General features: G+C 39.5%; 1 protein-coding gene across 2 annotated transcripts in view; it reads right to left on the reverse strand.

The window, feature by feature from the left end:
- The window catches only part of kat6b (K(lysine) acetyltransferase 6B), a 33,015-nt gene extending 10,467 nt beyond the window's left edge, over positions 1–22,548 (reverse strand). Inside the window, exons 1-9 of one of the 2 annotated variants that reach the window (XM_058380294.1) lie at positions 22,333–22,548; positions 15,295–16,169; positions 3,992–4,100; positions 3,107–3,222; positions 2,920–3,001; positions 2,253–2,385; positions 545–1,473; positions 225–346; positions 23–129 (exon numbers count right to left, since the gene is read on the reverse strand). In XM_058380294.1, the coding sequence (XP_058236277.1) occupies positions 23–129; positions 225–346; positions 545–1,473; positions 2,253–2,385; positions 2,920–3,001; positions 3,107–3,222; positions 3,992–4,100; positions 15,295–15,915 (2,219 nt within the window). In that variant the 5' untranslated portion in view covers positions 15,916–16,169; positions 22,333–22,548. Of the gene's footprint in view, positions 1–22; positions 130–224; positions 347–544; positions 1,474–2,252; positions 2,386–2,919; positions 3,002–3,106; positions 3,223–3,991; positions 4,101–15,294; positions 16,170–21,198; positions 21,407–22,332 lie in introns of those variants that run through there. The other variant, XM_058380287.1, reaches the window with a different exon arrangement.
- Positions 22,549–26,703: the final 4,155 nt, after the last annotated feature.

The following is a 26,703-nucleotide window of genomic DNA, read 5'->3' on the forward strand; positions in this document are numbered from 1 at the left end:
ACAGACAGAACAGGATAATTACCTCGAGAATTCTGGAGGATAAGGTGAAGAGTACCATGTCTGTATTTCATATTTTCCAAACTCTATGAGTGACGGTCCGTGATCACCACTGCTTACAAGCTCGGTCCTCTGTTATTGAAGCAAAACCAATTAAGGCAATAAATATAAATGTACCTATGACATGTTAGCACATTTCTTTTTGAATAGTTTTACACTCTATTCACCTTTGTGGTGAGCTCCTGGGTATGCTTGAACATCTTAATGTCCTCTTCGGTTACTTGGTCATTGGACGAGGGTAACCTTGTTTCCTGAACTTCTCTTTTTAGGCATCTCAAGGAATTTAAGACTGTAATAGTTTCATAATAATGTAAGAGAATCATTATTAAAAATAAAAGACCAGCATGATGTTTTTAAGGCATTTTGTAAAGCAGGCATGCAACATTAACCTCAGTGATCTGAATAGTCTAATCTACACATCTCATCTACAGTGGGCTTTTGAATTAAAGAATTCCTTAAAGCTGGTTAACCAAGAACACCTACTTACCATGATTTTGGTCAGACCATGTGCCATGGTTTCGTCCATGTGTCAGGCTGTTCCTCCCTGGCGTGGGGCTGCCCTTCTGCGGGGATGCCTTAAACCTAAACCTGCCTAAGAGCCTGTGCTTCTTCAGGAAGGAGGCTCGCTTAAAATGAAGTGCCGTCTTAAAAGGCCTTCCTCGCTTAGGAGGCCAGCCAGAGTCTGAGCAGGATACTGATGCTAGTTTGCTACTGAACCCTTCAGTGGGCTTATTACCATGGAGTTGCAAAGGCGTTGTGGGTGAGGAGGAAGCGTCCCGTGTGCATTGGCCTCGTTTAGGTGGTGCATAGCTGGGCAATCCCTTCTGCCGGGACTGTCCCTGAGTTGCGTAGATGTGAGACAGTCCATCAAATAGTCCCTTCAGCTGGCTGCTGCTTGCAAGACTGCTGAGCGACGGGCCACTCGACTGGGACGAGGAGCTCTGAGGAGAATCAGACTGACTGGGATTCAGTGATGTTGGGCTGTGTCCTGATAAAGAGCAGGGGGTAGTGAGTGCACTACATAGGGCAGTTATCCTTTGGCTGGTGCCTGTCACCGATGAGATGGAACGTGGGTCACACAGGCGTTTCCGGTAAGTCCGTTTGTTAGGCCTATGTGGTTCAGAAGACGTGGATGCGTCAGCACGCATGCGTCGGCCCAGGGGAGAGGGCGTGAAAAATCTTGAGAGGCCATCGATGAGACTTTTGGTTTTCTTGTTGTATGGAGGCAGTGTGGGCGAGGAAGTGAGAGAAGCTGGAGTCGATGCACGGGGAATGCCGAGGCTCAAGCGGCTCTGCATGTCTGTGCTGTACGAGAAGGTGCTGGACGTGGGTGAAGTGCAGGCTGAACTCTTAGGACCCCGACTATGTTCCTCTCTCTCACACAGCTCATGGGTTCGTGCAGCACCACTGTCAGGACTGCAAGAGATAATACATACAGTAAAAACTCTGTCAAAGTACATGGCAAGTACAGCAAATAAATTATGCATAAAAACAAAGACAAGAGATTAAAAAAATAAAAAATAATAATCAAAACAGCACATATCCTAGTAACAACAGATCACATTAATGACGTACTAACAGATGTACTGTCTGTCAGGATTTCTCTAACTAGCTAGGCATCCCTTATACTGCAATATAAATTCCCCAGACCCCCTTGATAGAGGTTTAAACATTTAAAACTAATGCAATAGAACTTCTGTCCATTTATTAAAACCAGAGAGCTTTCTGCTCCTGAACTTTCCACTGACATTTACAGGCTTACTTCTTTTACTACTTTTCAGCATTCCTCCCCTATGTGCACACGCACACACAGACCACCTGGTTATGTTTCACAGACCCATGGGGGTCCCTGGACCCCACTTTGATAACCAAAGCTCTACATAATACTACTGCTCTATAAGCCTATTCACACCGAGAGCTTCAAGTGCAACTGTTAGCATACCCTCTGAGGCTCAGTGCTCACACCACAGTTAAAAATAGAACAGAATAAAATGCCCTTGGCTAAAAGTACACTGTTAACAACCTATAACTAAAGATGGTGTCCTAAGAGCGCTGGAGAAATGAACATGGCTGAAAAAGCTTTTATCTTCAAAGAAAAGGTCACTGATTAGCAAGACGGAAAACTCAAGTTATAACCCTGAGCATCAAACTTAAAAACAAAAGAAAAGCAAAGTGTGAGAAATATTTTATCATACATTATTTGATGTGTGAGATTTTTTCTCGGCCTTCCTGGCTTTGCATATCGCCTCCTGATCTGGGCTGCTGTTTTGTGCAGCAGTCGTTTTTCCTCCTGCTCCTTTGGCCTGCATACTTGGCAGATCCACATTCCTAGGGGAAAGCCAGAAGAAAAAAAAAAACAGGAGGAGGGAGTAAAACAAAAGAAGGAAAATAGAGAGAACAGACGTTTTAGTTAAAGATCATAAAAATTACTGAAACAATTCTTGGAAAGAAAAAAAAAAAAAAAAAAAAAAAAAAAAAAAAAAAAAAATGCACTGCTGACCCATGGATTAATTTCTTTTTCTAAGAGGAAGTCAATAAGTAGCACAAGAATAAAAAATATTTTTATATACAGCCAACTTGTCATTAATATGAAACAGTTGGCCTGAATCTACACTGACAATTGTTGCCACTACATGGAATGAGAGGGGAAAAAACTACATCAGGGAGGGCATATTTCCATCTTATTTAAGCCAGAAAGCTCTGTGTAAACTGGCTCTTTTAAACTGCTTTACTGCTTGAATGTGAATGCAGTCACTTAATAGAACAAGCTGTGGGAGTGCAGAGCTCGTATCAGACATGATTGGTGTTTTGATGCTTTCTACTTAATGCAAAATGAGCAATTTGGAGAAAAGCTTTTCGTACCTTTTGGCATTCTGGAGAGTGGTGGGTCACAACACTCCATATGAAACCCCCGATCACAGGAGTCACAGAACAGCATTTCATCCTACAGACAGAATTACAGACAGGCTCAAGCTAAAACAAATGGCAATTTATTTACAACGAAGAAATACTAAATTACACTTGCACAAATGAGCGCGCACACACTTACAGCATTTTTCCCCTGAACTTGACAGGAACTGCACGTTTTACATTCGATGCATTGCCATCGCAACGCCTTGACATTTGCAGTCAAATTGGCTGAAAACTTCAGACAAGATGGATGGCCTATGGGAAGAAAGACACAAGCTCTTCAGTGAAAGTAGTCTACATTTAATGAAGTCTTATTTCATTACAAGAGAGACATACTTTTGGGCAAAAAATAAAAGTACAGTCATGCATTTCAATAGATTTAAAGTCTCCAAAAGGTCACGTCACTTATGTCAAAATTAATCTAGTCCAAACCTGAAACAGCCCGGGTCAGTCTGTGATAGAAGATAACCTGACCTTAAATATTTGCACATGAATAAACAGTGTAGATGGGTGTGAAGGCTTGGCAAGACTGGTGTGCAAATGCACAACATTATCAAACACTTCTGAGTAGGTAATTAAAGATAATTTGATCTTAACGAGGCAGAAACATTGTGCACACACAACGTAATAGCAATCAATCCATTACAGTCATGTAAAGGCATGTCTGCCTCAATCTCAAAGGCCTGTGGGCCAGCTGTGTTTTACAGTATGAATGTATTTTTCTGTAGGTTCACGAACATTTATTGAAAACCTCCCATGCTGCTCAGTCAAACCCAGCCATAAAAATGTCAAAAGGAGCACGAGTCCCCAAGACTTTTTCAAAATAACTGTTCAATGCAAATTACTACACAAAAAGAGCAGTTGGTTCATCAGCCAGCAACTTAGTAATACTAATCATGAGGGTGGGAGAAAAAAAAAAAAAAAAAAAAAAAAAAAAAAAGTGTTTCCTGATCCACTAGAAATGGCAGCAAAAGATCACTTTCACTGCTTGTAGTAATGAAAAATCTATTAAAAAAGGTCTTACCACTGCTCCCACAGTCTGCACATGACAGCAGTTCTTCTGGTGTCTTATCTCGATTAGACTCCTTTGTGCCCAAACAGAAGCTGCATATAGGTATCGGGTCGGCACGAGGCTAGAGACAAAGAGACAAGATGAAACCCAGTTAACATACGTTTATTCAGGCTCCCTTTTCACATTTCAAAAAGCTTAAGGAAATTATGCAAGCTGTACATTTACACGCATACTTTGTTCAGAAAATGTACATCTGATAAAACAATGTCAAGTGAGCTCTGGGAGATGCCGAGAATGTCAAATGCCTAAAGCTGAAGTTTAACTGCATGTAATGCAGAAGCACGTTCATGCCTCATGCCTCAAAATCGACCAGCTACAATATTTCTAGTTATTGAGCTCTATAGCTGCTAAGCTATCCGTATGAACACAGTGAATAATAACCACACAGACACATATCGATGCTACATTGAAAGACAATTCAATTTCTGTCCACAGTGGCACTTTCATCAGTCCAAAGGTAAACAGTCATATTGCAGAGGGATAAAGATGTCAAACACACAGAGTTAGATTAAACTAATTAAGCAGTACATATATGTAGTGTTAAAAAGCTGCCATCACAGCAACTGTCCAATAGCCAGCTAGAACAGGTGACCTGGGCCAGCGTTTATAATCTAAACAAATTGTATTGCCCTCTCTCTAAGGTCATATCAGTTACGACTGACTATCACACTACATGTAGTCAGGTTAGTATATTAGTGTCTGCTATAAAAGGCACCAGGTAATATTGTGCTTAAGGGTTAAGTACACAATTCAGAGGAGGATAAGTGTAATGTTTTAACTTCATTGCCAGTCTCTTAAATTATGCACAGCACCTCCAAGGTATTACTGAATATTCACCTGGGTGCTAAAACAAAACCACACTATTCACACAGCCTCAAAGCCTTTCTTCTGCAATCATCTACTACACCAGTAAAGAGTCCCGCAGCCTGAAAACCAACTGAGACAGAATGGGAGGGGAGACATCCCCTGAGACGTGGTGTCAGAAGTTGAGAGCAAACATTTAGTTCCATTTTCTTCCAGAAGGCTTTTCTGCAAGACGCAGGCTGATCCATCAGGGACTATAAATGAGATACTGATCAGGCATCAGAATTACACACCACCAAGTCCAACACACGGCTGCCATCTCTGGAGATCCAGGCAGCCTCAGCTTCCTGCTGTGCAGTATTTAGCCTATTAATATCAACTGTGTTCTGGTGAGAGATCTGTTGAGAGTAATGCAAGCCTAATTGTTTTATGCAACAGGCAACCAACCCCCTTAGAGATCTATTAATAAACCTGGCAGATCATCCATTTTCAGATGGGTTATGAATAACCAGGCTGGTCTTCATTCAAGTGACAGTTGAAGAGATGTAATCAATGCTCCCCTCAATGGGACATGCCCTACTTCATGTAAGTGAAGAGCGTTTCGTCGACAAAAATTAATCTTTATTCATGGATATAAAAGCTTAACTCTCCCCATGGGGTGACAATCAAAAAACACACAAAACAAACCCACTAAGCACATCATATATGATGATACTTGGGCTAATAACATTTGGGGGTTAAAAAAAAAGTTGAAATCGTGGTCAGAAAAGCTATAATATTTGTTTTATTAAAACAGCTTAAGTACTAGAACATATAGCATTTAACCAAGCTATTCTACAGACAATCTGAAAATAAATAAATAAATAAATGACTCCATAACCCATGTTCTTCACTACTTGTGTTCAAACAGTAACAGCATCTTACAGATTATGATGACTTACACAGAATTGGACTGTAAAAAATCTCCCCAAAGGCAAATCTAAAGTCATGTTCAACCAGCATCTTTAACTAAATTTTTGCAGTGCGCTTCATACCGTTTAAAATGCACACATAGTGTGTAAAATCAGCGATCGTCGGGTGCAAAAAAGCATTTGTGCAATGAAAAACTTCCACTGAGATGGGGGTAGGGGTAAGGCAAGCATGCTGAAAGATAAACCACCGAATAAAGATGGTTATTCTTGGCCTAAAATGATAAACGGCTAGGATGGAATGGGATACAAGGAAGGGAAAATAAACTATTCCAAGGAATATACACAAACAGGCTCACAACAGCCACCACAATCAATATTAATGAAGACGATTAAAAAAATAAATTATAGCAGTTAGGATGAAGGAAGTGTATAAATGTCCATTAGTGGCACAGCATCTTATCCACTCGAAATGAGTTTGGGTGTTACACCTGACCCCTTAAATCTCATTTTACCCTAGACCAGCTTACATGTGTCCAATTGACAAGGAGTAGAGCATTCATCTGTAAAATTTCACACTGGGTTAGGAAATTATAATGTGCAAAAACCAGTACCGGTACATGAAATTAAATCTTATAGCTTGGCAATTCAACAAGACTTCAACTTCTATCCTTCATGACTGCATTTTGAACACCTGAGCACATGCTGCTATTGGCTGATCTATAGTTCTCGTGTTGTTTAGACTATGGTCATAAACTGTAGAATATACCATCAATACAACATTTTAGTTTCTCCAGCTAGAAACCATGTCAAGGCAACACTGATTAACAAAAGCTTCACTTCATACCCAGTCTTCCCAGCAGAATGTACAGCAGTAAGAGGGCAGATCCATTTGACCTTTCCTTTAAACAAATGTACCTTCCTGATTGTTGAAGAACAAAAAGATTGGGAGAAACTATTTACGATTTCTACATTTTAGAGTGACGACATAGGAGAGAACATGACTCAATGAAGATTTGCCAGTACAAGATAAAACATTGCTGACAATCTTAAAATATTCTATATACAGCTAAATAAATAAATAAAAGAAATGTTGCAACAAAAGATTTTAATAACTGAACAAACTCATTTCTGATCAACTAATCTAATGACTATTTGTACTTTTTCAAGAAAGAAATCCAATTTAAATTACAAATGAGGCTAGTCATTTTACATAATGGTGTAACATTTAAATGGATTGTGTTTCTCCATCTTATCTAAACTGTACTACATCCATAGTCTATACACAGACATGTTTCCTAATCAATGACATGAACAAGCTAAAATTACCAACCTCCTTACACTAGGACATTTCAGTCACTGCTATACAGAATTTTGTCTGAAGTAATAAAAACCATCCAGCCCTTCATCATGAAATATTTATACAAGATCACACAAGCAAGACTGGCTAGGAAATATACAGTCTAGTGACAACAGGTGGTTTATTCTTCACGTGCTAAGCAAGAGCTTTAGTTTTTAATGTTCATGCATCATCAAGGCCATGGCACTGCATTCTTCTTGTACAATTCTGAATGGAAAAATGGGAGTTCTAACATTTTAGGTCTTTCTTTCATAGACTGCCCTCTCAATGCTCAGGTTTTAGAACTTAATCTGGCATCAGGGTGTTCTACTCTTCCACAGGCAGTACACTGCAGAGCAAAGAGAATGAGAACACAGCCGATGTGACAACTATTTAATAACATTCCCTCATTTTACTTATTTTCCCTGAAAGAAGGGAGCATGGCTCGATCGGTCACTCTTTTATGCGTCAAATTCACCTCGATTAACCTTTTTTGTCTGAGTCTGATCTGGTCGCCTCTGGCTAGTTATTACAAGAGTGAGAAACTGATGCAATGCAAGTTAAATCAGTTGGTCGGTTTGAGTCTATTAAAAAGGAAAATAAGTCTTAACCGTATTTAAAGACATTTCATTCGTGATAACGGTTCTGCACACAATGGCATATAGGGCAAATGAACAAGATATAGGAACGAAAAGGAACCGAATATATATAATAATATATATATATATATATATATATATATATATATATATATATATATATATATATATATATATATATATATATATATGTATATATATATATATATATATATATAATGTGTGTGTGTATATATATATATATATATATATATATATATATATATATATATATATATATATATATATATATATATATATATATATATATATATATATATATACACACACACACACATATATATATACACATATACACACACACACACACAATGTGGCTATGCAACACACAAACCCTGCCGAAACATCAAATCTGAAACTTGTTTAAGACTTCCATAACCTCCTTTTTCATATACTGTCATGTATGTGACAACTGCATGATCTATGAAGATGTAATCCAAGGTTTCCATCCCAATTCCCAATCAGCATCACTGGATGGGGAGAGGCAGAAACACCGACCTGCCTCATCACACCTCGTTAGCCCAGAAACTCACATCTTTGAGATGGGCACTAGATCCACCTAGACTGCTCATCTGAGTCACATTTTCAAATCTTAATTCTGGCTGATCTCACCTTGATCTCGGCCAAGTCTCCATCACTACAAGACAGCCACCGGAGATAAATAAAGGCCTGCGAGCATTTACAGTATACTTTCTCTGTTAGTTAAATAAATCATGGATTGAAGATAAAAATCCACAACAATATATTTTCATGAACTGACAAGATTGGTTTGATCAACTAGTCATTGCAAGCCTACTTTCTGTCATGAATCATGTCTAGCAAAACTACAAAAGCAGCTTTACCATTACAGACAGCGGGTTATTCCGCTGTATGTCAAGGATTAATCAGGCATCACATCTAACCGGCAATCTTGCATCCATGCGACAATCAAAAACTGAAGAGCTGTTTAGCATCATTAGCATCATTAGCTTTTACATTGGTCTATTATTAAACCCCTGCTTTTATAATGACACTTCAAAGAGGAGTAAGATTTCACAGCTGCTGCAGTGAAGAGAGAATTAAAGCAGAGCTCTAAACACTGAACACAGAAGTCTGAGAACTAATGACAGACACGCCGACAGCCCAGACTGCTGAGCATTCCCATTCGGTGTAAAGTTCACAAAAAGACCAAAATGGAAAGCAGTGAAGGAGCGAACTGAAGGAATAGTATCACTACATACTGTAGCTTTACTAGACACTTATGTGAGCCGTATGAAGAAATCCATATGCGTATTCTAAAAGGGGGCATGCGAAAGCCTTCTTGGAATCAACAAAGGAAAACTAAAAAGTGACGAGGCTGCATTAGGGAGTGACATTACTATAAAGATATTTCATTTTTACAGAAATTGATCTGCAGGCAGAAAAGTGGAAAAAGATTTATATTTGTATTCTTAATTGGTCTCATCTTTGAAAATGCATGAATCGCCAGAGACATAATGAATTCTTAGGAAATGCACATAAAAATACATACTGCACAATCAGACCTCTCAGTTTGGGCAGATAACTCTGTTCTGTGCCTATACCAAGACTTCCTCTTGGTAACCATGATGATTCTCTGAACATGCCTGTTTAGTTATGTGAAACATCAAAAGCAAGATGGCAGCTTGCTTTAAGACAAGTTGTGTCCTGTTGTACTGCGTAATGTCTGAATTGTCTCAGCCAACATTGAAGGCTTCCACAGCACAGCAATGTGTCAGCGGATCCGATCGGAAAACATGTCAAATACATCTCTATAGATCAAAACTTTTGTGACGGGGATACAAAAGGAGCTTCCTGAGCATGAGTGAATAACAAAACAGACATCTTTAAAGACTTTTTAATGCTATTTTAACAGATGAGTCCGTTTCAATAGCAGGTTGTTATGGCTTGTTGGTTAAATGTTTTAAAAGTAAACATTCACAAGCTCAGTCATGTTGAGCAATACTTTAAAGTGCAGATAGACAACTGTCTATGCTGGCCATTAAGAACCATCAAAGGCATGATGGGTGAGGGAACAAATTTGTTGGGGCAAGCGCTTTAACGGGGATTTTTAGGATTGGAAAAAACAAAAGTTGTACAGTGTGAAAGTTCTGATTTACTTATTTATTCTTGAATAAAAGGCAGTAGAATTTGGATTTTGCAATACAAGAGAAAAAAAAATGTCTAATTCTGACCTCTGTAATCCAACACTGGCATTTGTTTGAGAAACAAATTTTTAAGGTTGATGAAAAAGCTTTTCACACAGCAGATGGCTCTCTGCTCTGCTTGTCTCTTTGCACTCCAGTGAGGACAGGTCAGCAAAGCTTTTCATAAAACAGGTGAAAAAGAAGCAGATGTGCTAGCTACAAGGCGGTTTCATGGTAGTTTAATAAACATCTGAAAGGTTATACATCATTTTTACTTCCTAAGCAGCCAAATATGTCCGCAAAAGTTAGACGCTTGAAAGGTTGGACAATGCCAAACTCTAGCGGGGTGGTTAGAGTCTCGCTGGCATGAAGTTTGGTTGTGGAGGAAAAAAAATCAGGTTTTATAAAGTTGTTGATTTGGACTAAATATTAAATTTTGCATTATACATTGCAAGTGGTGATCAGGTCTCTTTGCCATGTTAAAGAACTGCTTGAAAAAAAAGAGACAACGATCATAGCTGCAAAAAGACTACAACACTGTAGACAAAGTGAAAATAAGAACCAATAAAGCAATCTGAAAATTTTAAATCATGTACTAAACACTTTTAACAAAATTAAACAAAAAGCCAGTTGCATGGACCAAGGCCACTTAGAAAGAAAAATGTTGAAAAATGAAAGTACTGTGTGTTTGTTCACAGATTTGTGTGCTCCTTAACAAAAACTTATGGTACAACCCTGAAATGTGTGAAACCTTGAAGAATAATAATAATAATGTCTCAATAATAACACACAAGCAAACACAAACTTCATACAGATTACAAAGCCTACATGCAGATACACCACTCTGCTCTACATGGATATCATGTGGAAGTTTGTGTCACTTGGTCTCACTGAAGAAAGGGGAGAGAAAGATCTTTGGTGATCAACAGCTCATTAACAGATGAGAAGTATTTGACTGAACAAGGTGTTACACCTTGTACAGACAAATCTCCTATCTCTGTGTGGGACAACAGGGCCAAAGTAAACTTACTTTGCATCCCACATAAAACTTGGTAGTGTTTTTCTTATCTTAATATAAATTCCAAGATTACAGTGCAGATAGAAGACTGGGACTGTGCCCAGATGATGTTCTGGCTCCGTCGCAGCTATAACACCAGCAATAAATGGTATCGACCGTATGAAGCATGGGAATGTCTCATGGCTGACTGTGAGAGAGGAATGTAGAGCAGATATGCTCTCTTCCTGACCCGGGTCTTGTCCCATTACATTTTCCAACAGCTCCATTAGCTCATCCAAGCCTCAACAGCACAAGAATTAACAAGGTCTGAAGGCCTATTACATTACCATTACTTGATCCAGGTTACTCTGCCTGAGGATAAAGCACACTATTGTATTAGATGCTCGAGCCAGTTTAGTGACATTAACACTGATTCCACAACCTGTAACTGGGGCTCTGGTTCTCAACACATAGCATGTTTAGATTAGAATGGTTAAAAGCACGGTGCTGACACAGGAATTAAAATAGCTTCATCAAGACAGATGTTTTAACCTAAATGAGTGCCATCCTTATGATGTTCCTGCCACTCAACACGCCTAATGACAGGAAAATGATTCTTTGCACACCAACTAGTATTAGTTCTAATCATTATAGAGAAATGAAAGTATTGATTCATAGGAAAGCACTTCTGACCTGAATAGAACAAAGTATAAAAACTCTAAATCTGCTTATAATGGATGCCTTAGTAGCAGCTGATGAGGTGTTCAATACACTTAACATTTACACATTACACATAAAGGACTTTCATGACTGTAGGTACATTAGGCTCTAAACTTGTGAATTACCAACATAACCACAAAAACACTAAAAGTGCCCAAGCTCCCACCAGCAAGCTTTTTTAAATCCAATTTATATAAGAATATTTCCTACCAGTTTCATTCTATGGCCTGTATTATTAGCGATAAAGGCTCGTCTCAAATTCTGTTAAATTGTGTATATTACATGATTTGGAGAATTCAACACCTGCTGCAAGGCTTCCAATATAAATGAATATTTGAAGGCTGCTGTTCTTGTCCAAGTACAGGAAAATGTCATAAATAATTGTCTGTGATGCATACAAGCTACAAATGTGATACAGTTTAGGAGTGCATATAAAAAAAGCAAAAAGAAAAACCTACTGCTCAGGATATATAGTGATGGATAGTTCATTCCACCTAACCTAATACCATGTACTACAAGCACAAAATACAAATATTTAGGGGAGAAAAAAGAGCTGCCACTATAAATAAAGAGGTAAGTGTACAAGTGATCTGGCCTGGGACATGTATAGATATATACAAACATGTGGGGTTTCATCCAGTTTAAAAAGATAAACAGAATCTGTACCTCTAGCACTGCTCAGTCATGTAAATGAAATGCCATACCTACACTGGTTTATCTGCTATTCGGGTCTACATTTAGGCCTGGTTAGCAGAAAGATCTTTTACTGTTTCACAGTTAACCTTATTCAGTGTGCCTACAAAACAGTGCCCTACAGGTACACAACATAGAGTAATATTTGAGTGTTCGGACTAATTTTTAATCACCACAAGTGCATACTACATATAAACCCCATCTTTAGCCACATGACAATATTCAAGATCATGGAAACGTGTTTAATATGGTTTAAGCCTTCATTATGGTTTATGTGCCCAAGAAAACAATTTGACTGACTTAAATAGAGTGTGAGGAGATCAAATATTACAGAAATAACAGTCATAAAAGATGACATGGCTTTAATGCACAGTAGTTGAAAGCAATGTACAACTCAAAACTATCCAACAACCATTATAGCACTTTTCCATTAGCTCGTGCAGCTCAGCTTGGGAAATTACCCATAATCCTCAATGTCATTATTTTCCACCACTAAGCGAGACATACTAGTGCGGTACTAAAGCACCTGAGCTATATTTACTGGGTAAAATGATATTGTTTCATTTCAGTCATATCTATATAAAATTTGAGTATCACTTCCTGCTTATCAGTTCACTAGGTGATAACCTCCAGAGAAACACTTCCTACTTTCATGGGTAGAGTTACGTGAAAGTCACACACACGGCAGAATCAGTTAGCCCCGAGTTCACTTTTGTTAACGAGTGAAAGTTGCAACTCTGACAGACCTGTTTTATTGTTCACACCCTTTTTATAGATCCATGTAAAATGTGTGATTGTGTGGAAATACATCTGAAAGATTACTTCCATCTGATAGAAATAAAACAATATGTTTGGTGACAGACAATCTGAAATTATATCCATCCAATTAAACAGTGTGGAGAGTGGAAAGCATAATGATGCAGTGCTGGCAGCGTGTGAAACAAAACTGTCTTCATGTGTTGTTGTTGTTATGCATGCTTATGTATACTTGTGAAAGATACATATGCTGTTGAGAGATTAAATAATTATGTAGGGACATGATATTTTAAACAGAAAGACAGCTAGATACAAGAGTGATACGACAAACACAATAAACCGCTGATGTAATAGGCTGTATTGGGAATCCAGAATTTTCTTTCGTCAACATGATTCAGGTCTAGACCTCCGGTCTACTCATGCTTGCCAGAAATCTGATTACTTGATGCCTTAAGCCTCAATAATGCATTGTGTAACAAGTAGAGCTATTATGGTAGCCACAGCTGCAAATCAGTGGCCCAGCACTCTACAAAAACACCCCCCGCCCCAAACTGATATAATCAGCTTTACTTTAACAGACCTTCATTCAATTACTGTGTTTCATGCAAGAGTTTTAAGAATGTCTAAAAAGGAAACCAGCCAAGAGATCTAATATACCTTCATCACTTCAAAATCTGATCCTGCCAGCAAATGGCACAAAAGGGGCCAGATTTGGCCCCTCTCCTTTCTCAAATTTTAACCCCTAGCAGCATATGATAAAGAGGCCTGGAGCAGCTGCACACTGACCAGTCCCCAAGCACACAATTAACAACAAAAGAGCCCTTTTAACGCATTGAGCTAATCAGTGGCCGGCCCACCACTGCCGGCTCCCTAAACCATCTGCGAGATGGCAGACCTTCTCCCTGATTGTGAAAAAAGAGGACTGGCACTATGCTATCATGTCCTAGTGTCAATGAAAAACACATCGCTTAGCAACAGTCAAGCCCCCGCGCCTGGAAACCAAAAGCTTTTGCTTTCAATGAACAACTCAACAAGGAGCAGACGAGGGAATGTGCTCCAAGATTTGATTACCAAATGGCCTCCCATTGTTAGTAACCCATGGCAAAAAATGAGCACCAAGAGCCATGGCCAGGCTAAGCACGACTTAAATGACCAGCAAGACCAGAACAGCTTTAAATAACAATCCCTTGACAGTCTGACCAGTTTAATCTAGAGGAAAAAGACTACTTTAACCAGTTGGTAAATCTTCTTTAATAACACTATTTGACTGGTGAAGCCTTTCCTTACTAAACTTGACACCAGTCTACATTAACACACAAAATCTGAAATGATCACATTGGCAATTTTAAATGAAGGAAAATTATAAGCCTAATAATTATTGCCTACTAAATAATAGAATTACGACAACTTTTAACTCCTTAATAAAACAGCAGGCAGCCCAGACATATACTGCTTAACTTTCCAGGGAGAATTTACTATGATTTCCAAAAACCTAGTTTACATAAAACAAAGATCTGAGTATCATCCAAACTGAATAATGTTCCTATACTGACATCATAGTAATTGAACCAAATTCGCTCTCTCAATTAACGTCATGTGTTTCTCATTAGAAAATATGGATCGAGTCAGAAAAAGTCTAGTCTGCGCTGTTCAGATCCATATCAGATCAATGCATCCTTACTTTCATAGATCTTAGAAACTGAAAAACATAAATCCGATCTTGCATGGAATCAAAAAACTACCATCATAACTTTTTAGTCATAATGCTTGCTTGTTGTGTCTACAAGCACACACTTGGGCAGAAACATGTAAACAGGCCTATAATATTAGCGTTCCTTATCCCATACAACTTTTGGGACCTTTATAGTTAGTGTGCTGCTGAGACACCAATAATATTGTGGATTTGATGGTGTAATCATAATATTGACAACCATTACACACAGTGGTGTTCAATTCCAGCCTTGCAGACCTAACTCAATACTCAAATCTACAGCTGACTAACAAAACTCACTAAAAGCTGCTTTAGACGTGTTCAAGACAGAAAAACACTAAAACTTTCAGAGGCATACTGGAACAGAGAACCTTGAGCACCTGCATGAGGCTCACCATACGTAAAAGATATAAGAAATGTAGGCTTAAGACATACTTCACAGACATGCTTCCATGGAGTCAAAAATATTTGCACAAAAATGTATCATGAAACAAAACAGCCAACATTATCCACAACATCCATACCTGATCTTTCTCGTGTGGTAGAAGCGTTACAGGTGGGAGGTCCAGTGCCAATCCAATGCTGCTCCTGAAGCCAGTCTTTCCACCTGCACTGCCATTTCTCATCCTGTAAAGCGGCCCATCCTTTAGCAGCCTCCCATTATTCACGGCACGCTTAGCAGCCAGCCTCAGCCTCTGCTGGAACCTGGGGTTAGCCACCACGTTCGCCAGGTCATCCTGACTCCTTAAGAAGCGCTCTATGTTCCTCAGGGACGAGCCAGCAGGGGCACCCAGGCCCTCTATAGCCCTCCTGAGGACCTTATTCCAATCCAGATGTCGCAGATCTCCTGCAGGTACCACAGATCCTGCCGATGAGGGAACCGGGCCTCCAGGCCTGATCGACGCAATCCTCCCTGGGTTATCCGGATCTTTGTATGAAGCGCAACCTTTGCTAGTGACCTTAAGGATGGATCCATCCTTTACAGCTAGCTCCAACTGCTGCAGTACGGTACTCTTGTCTAGTCCGTGCAACGTTGATACAGCATGGCAAATTCTCTCCTCTGAAGGCCGCTGCTTCTGCCTTTTGATCTTCTGAATAGCCTCAAGAATCCACTCTGTGTACAGGGGATTGGCCAGTTTCACCATGGTGAAATTATTTGGTGCATTAAGGCATAATCCATGAATACATTCCTTCTTTTTATGAGCAAACAATATGCATCCACAAACACAAGTCAGCCATCAGTACACCATGGTGTGCAAGATTACTGACAGAACTCCTTACGCCAGGTTGTCTCTACATTTCCTTAAAATTTCCTCAGGAGACTGTCAAAATTACAACTCAATAAATCCAGGCAAAGTTTTTCCTTGCAAAATCCTTGCAAACTTCACGTGAGTGAAACCTGAAAGAAAGAAAAACAGCTGCTTTACATACAAGCAAACACGTATGCACACATTTCGTTAACAGTAAACATTAAGGTTTTGTTCAGACCAGGTATGACAATGGTTTCTGGTTGATGGTACTAAGTACAAGTCTGAACAGGGTTAAAGGCATCTTGTGACTCACTCAGACCACTTGCACTTGCAAGTGGCCACATTACAGCTGCACTATAAACTGCAATGTGTCCCAATGCATCCTCAACATCAAAGCTAAAGCCACTAGTGTCTGGAAACAATTTAGTTTGTAAAGCAAAAGTGAACTCAAACCCATGAGTAAAGTCAGGTCAGTGGCTGAACTGGACACCCAAGCTGTACTTCTACAATGGTAGGATTTTAATCTGACTAGTAAGTGTTTATAGAGCCAATTTAAAGTGGTATCTGTCTCACTCTTACAAAGCAACATTTGATGCATATGAGAACTAATTGTACTTGTATCTCATTCAGGTTCCCATTTCAAAATTAGTCCTAACATGCCCTGGGCTAGACAAACTCATACCGTCAAGTCTCCAAAAAGCTGTAGGACACACTGGAGTGAACAAATCAGGAATCCAGGCACCTTAGACTACAGATTTTGTGTCCAGGCTATTCTTTTTTTTTTTTTTTTATTTGTAGTTGTGTGGAGGACCAATTAGTTCAGTAACGAAAGAAAGTAAGTGGTAAACCCCACTCCCTACTGATGTTTGCAAAACAAGTTTTCATTTGGTGTGCATGTTTAGACATAACATGCTTCATGGTGGTGTGATGCATCTCAGCATGAACCATTCTTTCCGAATCCTGTTACCTGCTGCACAGAAAAAGACTGACAAGTGGCTAAATGGGACTATAGAAGTTGCTGTGAGCATTAAACATCATGCTGAACTGGAAAACTAGTCTACTACAGCCTGATGTGTTTATACTCACACACTTACAAGTCAAACCTTACATTCATTCATTCAGATTCATCCATAAAGAGAGAGCAGTGGATCCTTACTAGAAAGAAAAAAAAAAAAAAAAAGACAGAGTCATCAGAAAATTAAGACTGTATCTGACTTCAATGTTTGGGTGTTTTATTTCTATAACACACCTAGGTCGACATTAATGCACTTAACTGGCTTACCAAAACACGCACCAAAACAAGGCAGGTGCCAGCACACTGGAGAATTTATACTTGGTTGGCGGTCAAGCTAATAGATTTGTCATTTGTCCACCCCAATACATTATGAATAATGGTGCTTTTAACAGCAAGTTACAATTGACCCGACACTAAAAAGTCTAATAAATTGGCACAGAACAAGAATACTTTTTGGCATTAGGGCACTTCAAATGTGCTAAACTAACCATTTAAACTCCAATGACTAAGATGAGATATGAAATCAAAACCATGAAAGTGGTTGCTGACAATAAAGCAAAACATAATGGTAGCCTAGAATTAACACAAAAACAGCAAAGGTGGCGAGAAGAGCAGAAAGTTCTGTAAAAGAGGAATAAGATGCCTTTTTGAGGTATTCCAAAAAGAAATAATTAGCGGCCCTGAAAAACTGCACTTCAACTGTTTCTTTAACCTTTCTACTTAACTTCAATCATTTGGTTACAAAGACATGTATTATAACTGCTCAGCTAAATATTTATATTATATATGGCACTGGCCCAAGGCTGTGGTCACCACCAAACTCCAGGTCTTTCTGTAATCAGTCAGTTACATATGATTTTTTTTTTCTGAAAGACATTCGTCGTCTGTGAACTCTATAAAATCAAACTGCCCAGCATGCTAAACCCACAGGACCAATAAACAAAAATGTGGCTGAAAATTAATGCACCAGACACTCTCAGACCCAAGATCTGGTATTCATATACAAAATGTAGCTGTAAAGAAGCAATAAAATGATCACCAGAGCAAAGTGCACAGCCCTGACCACTGACTGCATTAACCGATTCAGGGGCAAGCTCATTCCTCATCAATTTAACTGCCCTGGCAGGATGTCAAACTTTTTCCACGTCTCACATTGTCACCTTTTAGTGACAATGACACAAACTTTCCTGTGCCACACATAGAACCGGGTTAAACAGTCTGACCTCATGATGTCCCTGATCATATATCAAGAACTATTCAGTAGCTACTATCAGGTAGCTACAGTCTCTTGTGACTGATTCGGCTGACGGCGCTACCTGTTCTACAGCATCCTCGCCAGATGTTACACTTCCGCTAACAGCTGTTACCATTAAACTGCTTTTCAGAAACTTCAGGCAGATTTTCTCAATGTGTTCGTTTACTCTTAGAGGGGTTGTACATCACATCAAATTAAAAACAGCACTTTATTTCAGAAAGTCTAGATGCATGTGCACTGGCAGCCTCGCTGACATTGATCTAACCTCCTGGTGCACAGGGAGCCAATAATAGGTATATTAAAAGGTCGTTTCCACACATACGCTGTGATCCATAAAGAAAAGAAGAAACAAGACTAACCTAATACAATCATTTGAAAGGCTGCTTGGATTTGTGGCACCACAAATGTGAAATCTGTGTTACTCACATGAGTTACTAACGTGAGTAAACCCAATAACTACTCATCACTGTATGATGTGATCCCAGTAAAATCGCAGACGAAATGTACAAAAGGCTGCGTGAGAACACGCGTTCTCCATATCCGATAATATGAAGATCATCTAATGAGAGATCTGTGATTAAGCAGCATGACAGTGTTCCACCTTCATTATCAATCAGTGAGCTGTGGGCTCGTGAAACTGTGGTCACTTCAACAGACATATTCTTTAACCTGACCTCAAGGCAAGTAGCAGCTTTCCCCCCCAATGCATCAGCATCATGCATGTAGGTGTCCTGTGCCTGTTCAACACACTACACTGCCCTTTTATCAGCAGCTAAGAATGCTGAACCCAACTCTTTACCAAAAAAATACTTGTGTGAATGTGTTCGTGACAAACACATGCAGTGTAAAGCCATCTTAAATGTTCGGCAAGGAAAAAAAAAAACAGTTTCCTATAACAGCATGCCACTGTGTTTTATTCCTCTTGCTCTGCAGAGATTAGCAATTAAAATGGCATACTTTTTGTTTAGTCAGTTACACCTATATTTAACATTGTCAAACTTTATGTAGACAGGTTAATGTTATTAATTACATAACAGCAGCTATAATGCATATATTATATTTTTCTCCCTTTAAGTTAATATGCCAAAAAAAAAAAAAAAAGCAACTCTCCTGTGGCGTAAAACATTCTGACCATTACAAAGTGCTGACTGCTGAGCTGCCTTCCATAAACGTTAAATAAACGCCTCCCAACAGAAAACATCACGTCAACACCTAGGGCTATACATTTTTCTGCGTCTTTTTAACCTGCATATTATTAGCATTGGATTCCATAGCTTATGTCATCCCTGTGAATCAGCTGTTGACTTGAGAAATGAAAACACGTCAGACCAAGCGTATCATTTAAAGAAACAATTGACGGAAATGGTAAGTCATGCGGTTACAGAAATTAGTTGACGCCTTCTGACCAATCAGAATCGAGAATTAAACTGCGAGTCACTTCTTTTTATTCTTATTGTAACTTAGGAACCACAGCAATAGGCAATCATGACTTCTTATTAGTTGCATACAGGTGGAATAAAAAAAAAATAAAAATAAAAAATAAAGAGAGAGAAGGGGCAAAAAAAAAAAAAGTCCAGATAGATGGATTGGTGCAACAGGGTTCAAGACGAACACACAGAGATCATTTAGACATGTACAACTGAAACCATAATGGACTGACAAGGGGTCACATCACATGCAGACTCCGACAAACTAAAAAGTTCAACAGAAAATACTGAGCACTATTCAGCAGCTGATCGATTCATCTGTGAGAGACCAGGCATTATTCAGGAGTTATAATGGTTAGAAGACGGTGAATAAGATGAAGGAGGAAGAACAGTGCAGCGAGCAGCCAGCAGGTGACACGCATTGTACAATTTCTCCAGAATTCCTCCGCACTGACACACACACACTTCTATCTGCGATCTAAAACAAGCAGAAGAGAAAATGGGACTGATTTTAATCCTCCGACATCTATAGAAATCAGACGCAGGCACCGATCATGCAAGATGGCAGGCATGCCGGCAAAACACTCCAAGCAAGTAACATTAGCATTCATGCGCCAGGTGGCGAGCAAAGTTCTTAACCAAACAAGTGTTAAGTGGGAGGTCAGGGCTATAAATAAAATAAAATAATACGCGCTTTAAAATAAGACATGCATCTCGTACAAACTACACCTTATTAAACTACACAACACATTTCTTGCACGCGCAGAAGACGCTGCCATTATAACACAGCTTCACGTGAACCTGTATTTTCTATATATTAAAAAACTGCAAATTCAGCCAGGACGCCCTCGGTTATAGAAAAAAATAACCTAGGTGTAAAACTACAGAGAAATAAATCTAGCCGACTGATGGAGTGTCCAGAAAAAGTGTACAGCAATCTATTTACCAAAAGTATTACGGACACATTTCAGTCTCTGAGACTTAACAAGCTTGGATGCACTTTTGCAACGAGTGAAGTCTTTTTGTGTGGAGGAGGGGGGGGGGAATAATCCTATCAACTATTCAACTATTGCATCCGTTTCGGTAATAGAATACAAATTCCCGGGACTGTTCGTCTTCAGAAAGCTCAAGTTTTTCAAGAAAATAAGACAATATTGGCAAGCGTGCTAATATGCTAAGTGCCATTAAGCCAGCTAGCTTAGCCACATATCCCTATACAGAGCTAAGGCAGCAGCTGGGCTAGCCTTCATACACACACCGCTAGTCAATAGTTGTAGTTCAACGCAAACATTAGCCAGCTAGCATGGAGGCACTCGGGTTGCTAGCGGGCTAGCTGGCAAACTAGCTAGCAGGCTAGGTGGCTAAATTAGTCTGTGTTTTATGACTACTTCCGACAGATGACTATCGATAATTTATGATGAGAAGCAAACGCTTCAATTAAGATAGCTCCGCGCACGGATACCAACAGTCAAAATACACACCTCGCTCGACTACTCCGCGGGCTCTTCAGAGGACAGGTGACTGCGCTGCTGCCCGGTCGCGTTACTAAACAGACGCCATTTTGTTACAATGTTGTAGTTTACATGAATCCGACATGACACTGATTACAACCCAATGGAGCCTCATTAAACCTCGCCTTCTTATCGACGGGTCCTCCCAAGAAACTTTAATATTGGTTAGAAAGGGCAAATGCCGATCTCTGGTTTGATAACAAAAGTGTCAATCAAACAGAAGGCGTCCAGCCCCTGGAGGAGTCGATTGGCTCCATGATCTGTCAATAATCACTTGACCCGCCTTTTAAGGTGACCACTGTTCCCTGTTCGCTGTCTGCGCGTGACATATCAAATGGCACACCTGCAATTCTCCACTGTGCGTGCACAAAATCGGACGCGAAAATATCGTCCGTGGACACATAATTATCATCTTTTGAATCGACCCAATCAATCGATATTGAACTTGAAGCCCCAGCGCGCTCGCGTTCTACCTTCACACACACAGTCCACTAATCAGAATTTAAAGCCGAAGGCATTAGCGCACATCACCAACAGCGAGACATATTTCAGAAATGTAATGATCATCTAATTAACAAAAGTGTAGGCTGTCTGGATGATTTGTGGCGTGTCTCATCGTGATGTATAGCCCACAATGTGGGCTCAAACTCTGAAAAACGAGTTCGCCTGTGGTGCGCGAGCACGCTGTTTAAACGCTCTCTGTTTCGTGCACTATTTTGGACACGGTTAGGAATTGCGTTTATAATGCGCGATAAAGTGCAAGCTCCCACACTGCAAGTCGGATCTGCGTTCGGATCGGTTCTAATGGTTTCCGATCGTTAAATCAAAGCGCTTAAAAGTGCGCGGTGATGACTGCGCCCCGCATCCAATCTTAAATCAAACCAACACGAGCCTTAAGCTAACGTCCGCTCACTCGACATCAAGCTGCTGGAAATCGGTGCGATCTGGAAAATTCCATTTATGCGTGTCGAGCACTTGATCGCTGCACTCCATCAAGTCAGATCACTCACAGCAAGTTGAACGGACTAAAACATTTATGACTAATTAACAACTCTAAACACAGCTCGGGTGTCGCTGAGCTTAAAGCCAGAACGTTTCCGTTACCTCAAGTTGCTCGGCGGTCGCTCGGCTCCTGGCGGAAGCACTTAATAAACGGGTTTATTTGAAGCGGCGTAAAAAATAAAAAATCGCGTAAAGGGGTCAATTAAAATCCAGCGGGTCCCGTTTGATCCAGCGAATAAAAAGCGCGGCGGAGGCAGAGGGAACCTGATATAACAACTAATTGAAAGGTTAATCTACATGAGAGTGTGTGGCAAAGTAGTACCTCCCCTTTCAGCACTTCCATCAGCCACAGAGGAGAGAGGACTCGCTGCGAGCGCCATGTGACATCACATCGGTCACTGTAAAAAACAATGTACATTACTGCACATCACACACGCCATGGCGGAGAAGAGAAAAGCAGCGAGACGTGAGGAGATAAGCGTGTACAGACGAGCAAATAAAATCGGGTTAACTTTCAAGGTCCATAATGCAAAAAAAAAAAAAAAAGGACAATTCACATTACATGCAGAAGGAGAGAATATGAGTATGCATGCATGTCATTTGAAATACATGTATACGTTTATGGTAAACTTTTAAGAATTTCCAAATTATGGCATTCATATACTTTGTGCACGCTCAGAAAAATGACACTAAACTGTAAACCTTCCCTTGTCATTGGGATGGAACCCTCAAAGGTACACCTTTTGTACCTTTAGTGTGTATCTTTTATCTGGAAAAGTGCATGTAGGGAATCTTTAATGTATTACTCGCTCCCTCATTCACTTTCAGTTTGCACTTTATACAGGTCAGGGTCATGGTGAATGTTGGAGTGTATTCTAGGAACACTGGGTGTTGTGTCAGGAATACACCATCCCTGAGATAACAGTTCATCACAGGACAGCATACACACACAAACACACATTCAAACACTTGTTTAAGGGCAATTTATTATAGCCATTCCACCTACTGCCATGTTTTTTGAAGGAGTGGGAGGAAACCAGAGAACCCAGAGGAAACCCACACAGACAGAAGAAGAACATGCACAAAAACTCCACACAGACTCAGGACAGAAATCAAACCCTGGACTCTGGAGCTGTGAGGAAGCAACAATTCAGCTGCACCAACACGTCACCACAATATATTACTCTAAAAGTTAATTAAAGGTACAAGAGTGATCCTTAAAGTAAAAGATAAGTTACAGTGCTGGAAAAAAAGATGTCTTCTATTTTGTATTTAAACACAAAACACAATTAAATAAAAGACAAAGAAAACCTAAGCAAACTCAGCTTTTAATTGATATTTTCAGTTATTGAAGAATAAAAGTTATCAAAAATGTTTGATAAAGTATGTAATGCCTTCCTTAGTTACTCAGTTAACCAATTAACCTAATTTACTTTGCCAAATTAGACTAGACACACCCAGACATGAATAAAGGAATTCAGGAAGGCTCAGACAGAACCATTATCTCCACATAAAGAAAACTTGGAATCACTGTGAATCTGTTTAGTAGGGCCAAACTTGTCTTCCTAATGTCCTAGTACATCAGACTGACTCATCCAATAAGTCACAAAAAAGCAAGTTGAGCATTTAAGGAACTGCAGACCTTAAGGTCAGCATTTATTATCCCACCATTAAAAAGAAAATGGGCAAAATGGTATCTACTGGAGTATTGTGGGTGGGAAACCTCTGCTAATCAAGAGAGAACTGAATACTCATCTAACATTTTTCAGTAAACACAATGATGACCTTAATGCTTCTTTTATGGACTGATAAGTCAAAAGTGGCACACATCTGGCATTGCATCTGCCATATATTGAACACAGCATTCTATATCTACATAATAATAAGAAGCCTTTATTATCACCACACATACATTACAGCACAGTAGAATTCTTTTCCTCACATATCCCAGTTAAGGAAGTTGGGATCAGAGCGCAGGGGCAGCTATGGAGCAGAGAGGGTTGAGGGCCTTGCTCAATTGCCCAGCTTGGCATTGCCAGAGCTTGAACCCTAACCTCTTGATCAACAACCCAAACCCTTAACCACTTGAGCCACCACTGTCATCATACCAACAGTCAAACATGGTGGTGGTGGAGTGGTGACATGTGGGTGCTTTGCTGCTTCAGCGCCTGCAGCAGGGTGACTTGCCTTAATTCATGGAACCATGAATTCTGCTCTCTATCAGAAAATCCTGAAGGAGATGTTCAGTCATCAGTCTGTTATCTAATGCTCAAGTGCAGCTGAGTTGCACAACAAGATGGCCATCAGATGCACAAGAGCAAGCCTGTATCTGCATTAAGGTATTTGAGTAGTTCCTGAATCAAACCCCATGAAATGCTGTGACAAGACTCTAAACAGGCAGTTCATGCTCAAAAACCCTCCAGTGTGGCGTAATTAATGAAGGGGTGGGCTAAAACATCCTCCAGAGCAATGCGAAAGACTCGCCTCCAGTTATCAGAAGTGTTTGGTTGAAGATGTTGATGCTAAAGGTAGCAAAGCCAGTTATAAGGTTAAAAGGACAATTTCTTTTTATTACATTAGTGTTTTAAGTGTTGCATAACCGTTTCCTTAAATAAATGACATGATATTTTAACATTATTTTGCATTTTATCATGTTATCCTAGTATCATTTTGATTATATGTATGAGGATCTGAAACCATTTTATGTAATAAATTTGCAAAAATACAGGAAATCTGGGCGGAGGGTCACACTGTATATTTACACTGCCACGTAATATAAAGAACAGAACTTGATGATACCACCCCACTGACAAAGATAGGAACAGATTAGAAGATGTTTTTTCCCCCCTGAGAATGTAGCTGAGAAAATAAATGGATACACTTTGAGATAAACATAAAAAATAAAAAATGAAAAAGATAACCTTATAAGGAAGAGACCACACTGAATCATGATATTGCTGTGCAGATAATAGACTAGAAACTACTGATACACTCCCAGCGTATCTATTCATCTTTACCAAGCCCAGTTAAAAGAAAAAAAAAATCCCGCTTCTTTCTTCAGCCTATTTTGACTTGGTTTCTGGTTTCCTGCATTCCCCACATTACCCACAATGCTGTTTGACTACCTGCTGATAGCAAACCCTTCCCTCCAACTTTTCTGTACATTCTGCTCAAACAGATCGAGTTCCAAAGCTTCAGCTTTCATGCTAATACCTCCATCATCACCACTGTACTTGTCATCCTGAGTTTCTGTCATAAGTCAGTAACGTCTGTGTTGTGTAGCTGCATTGCATTCAGGAACCTTGAGTCCAATGTTTGTTGTCTAGACTACATCTCTGATGGATTTCTCATCGACGTTACAGAACAGAAGCTCTTGCTTGCGATTTACTTCTCTCCTATTAAATGCTGTTGTACGAGCTAGCCGTGTTCCTGTGTGAAAACTACATGTCACACATCTGTTAACTTCTCACATGAATAACCAAAATACTGCACTGACTAATCAATTAGCAGCCGAACGGCTAAACCCGTCACAAATGTATCGGTATAAACGTGTTTATTGTGCTTCAGGCTGGAAAGTTCCTTTATGTTTCGGAGTAAAATATCTAAATGATTTACAACTCATACAAGTTTAGCTTGTTCTACACTTTCAAACTGACAGACTGCTTACTTGTCTTGATGATTCCAGCCATTACCTCATTATAGTGGCATTTGAAAATAATAATGCTGAAATACTGCTATTTCCTCTGCCTTAACAAAGATAAATGTAATGCCAATTAAAACCTGAGGCATATGGAAAACAGTTACAGTTTGGCAGCAGCCTTCATTAGCTTCCAGCAAAACTCAATCAAGGTGATCTCACACGACGTGTGTCTTTGTGTGTGTGCGTGTGTGTTCTAACTCACACACCATTCACGTTTCGGCAAGTTTGATTTCAGCTCTTTGTAGCGAAACATTCTGGGCACATTTATACCTATACACACTTAATCCTTTTGCTATTGTATCCATTTTGCCCGTGAGAAAGCAATCAGAATTACTAGAAAGTTCTTTTCAGTCAGTGTGATTAAAAGTATTGGCTGCTGTTGGACATAGCAATAAAACACAATTATCTATACCGTATAATTAGATCATTGGATTTTATTGCTATATGGCACCAGCTTGACTCTTTTTCACAACCTCACACTGAATTAAAGCAATATTTCACTCAAACACGCTAAAACTGCTAGGAATTAATGGAAGTCACTGCAGGGCTGAATTATGCTAATACAACCAGGCTAACTTTCTAGCTCTTATTAATTGTTAGCTACAACCATTCAAGGCATGGTTTAGACACAGTCCTTCTTTTAAACCTAGCATTTAATCTTAACTGATCTGAAATGCTCTCAGACAAGAATTCTATAACCTAATAGTCAAACATTTAAGATGCATTTATTGATGTTTAGCGTCTCACGTGCCAGCTTTTACTCATTCATTTAT

This window comes from Hemibagrus wyckioides, linkage group LG03 (genome assembly GCF_019097595.1).
Source record: "Hemibagrus wyckioides isolate EC202008001 linkage group LG03, SWU_Hwy_1.0, whole genome shotgun sequence".
Taxonomy (NCBI): Eukaryota; Metazoa; Chordata; class Actinopteri; order Siluriformes; family Bagridae; genus Hemibagrus; species Hemibagrus wyckioides.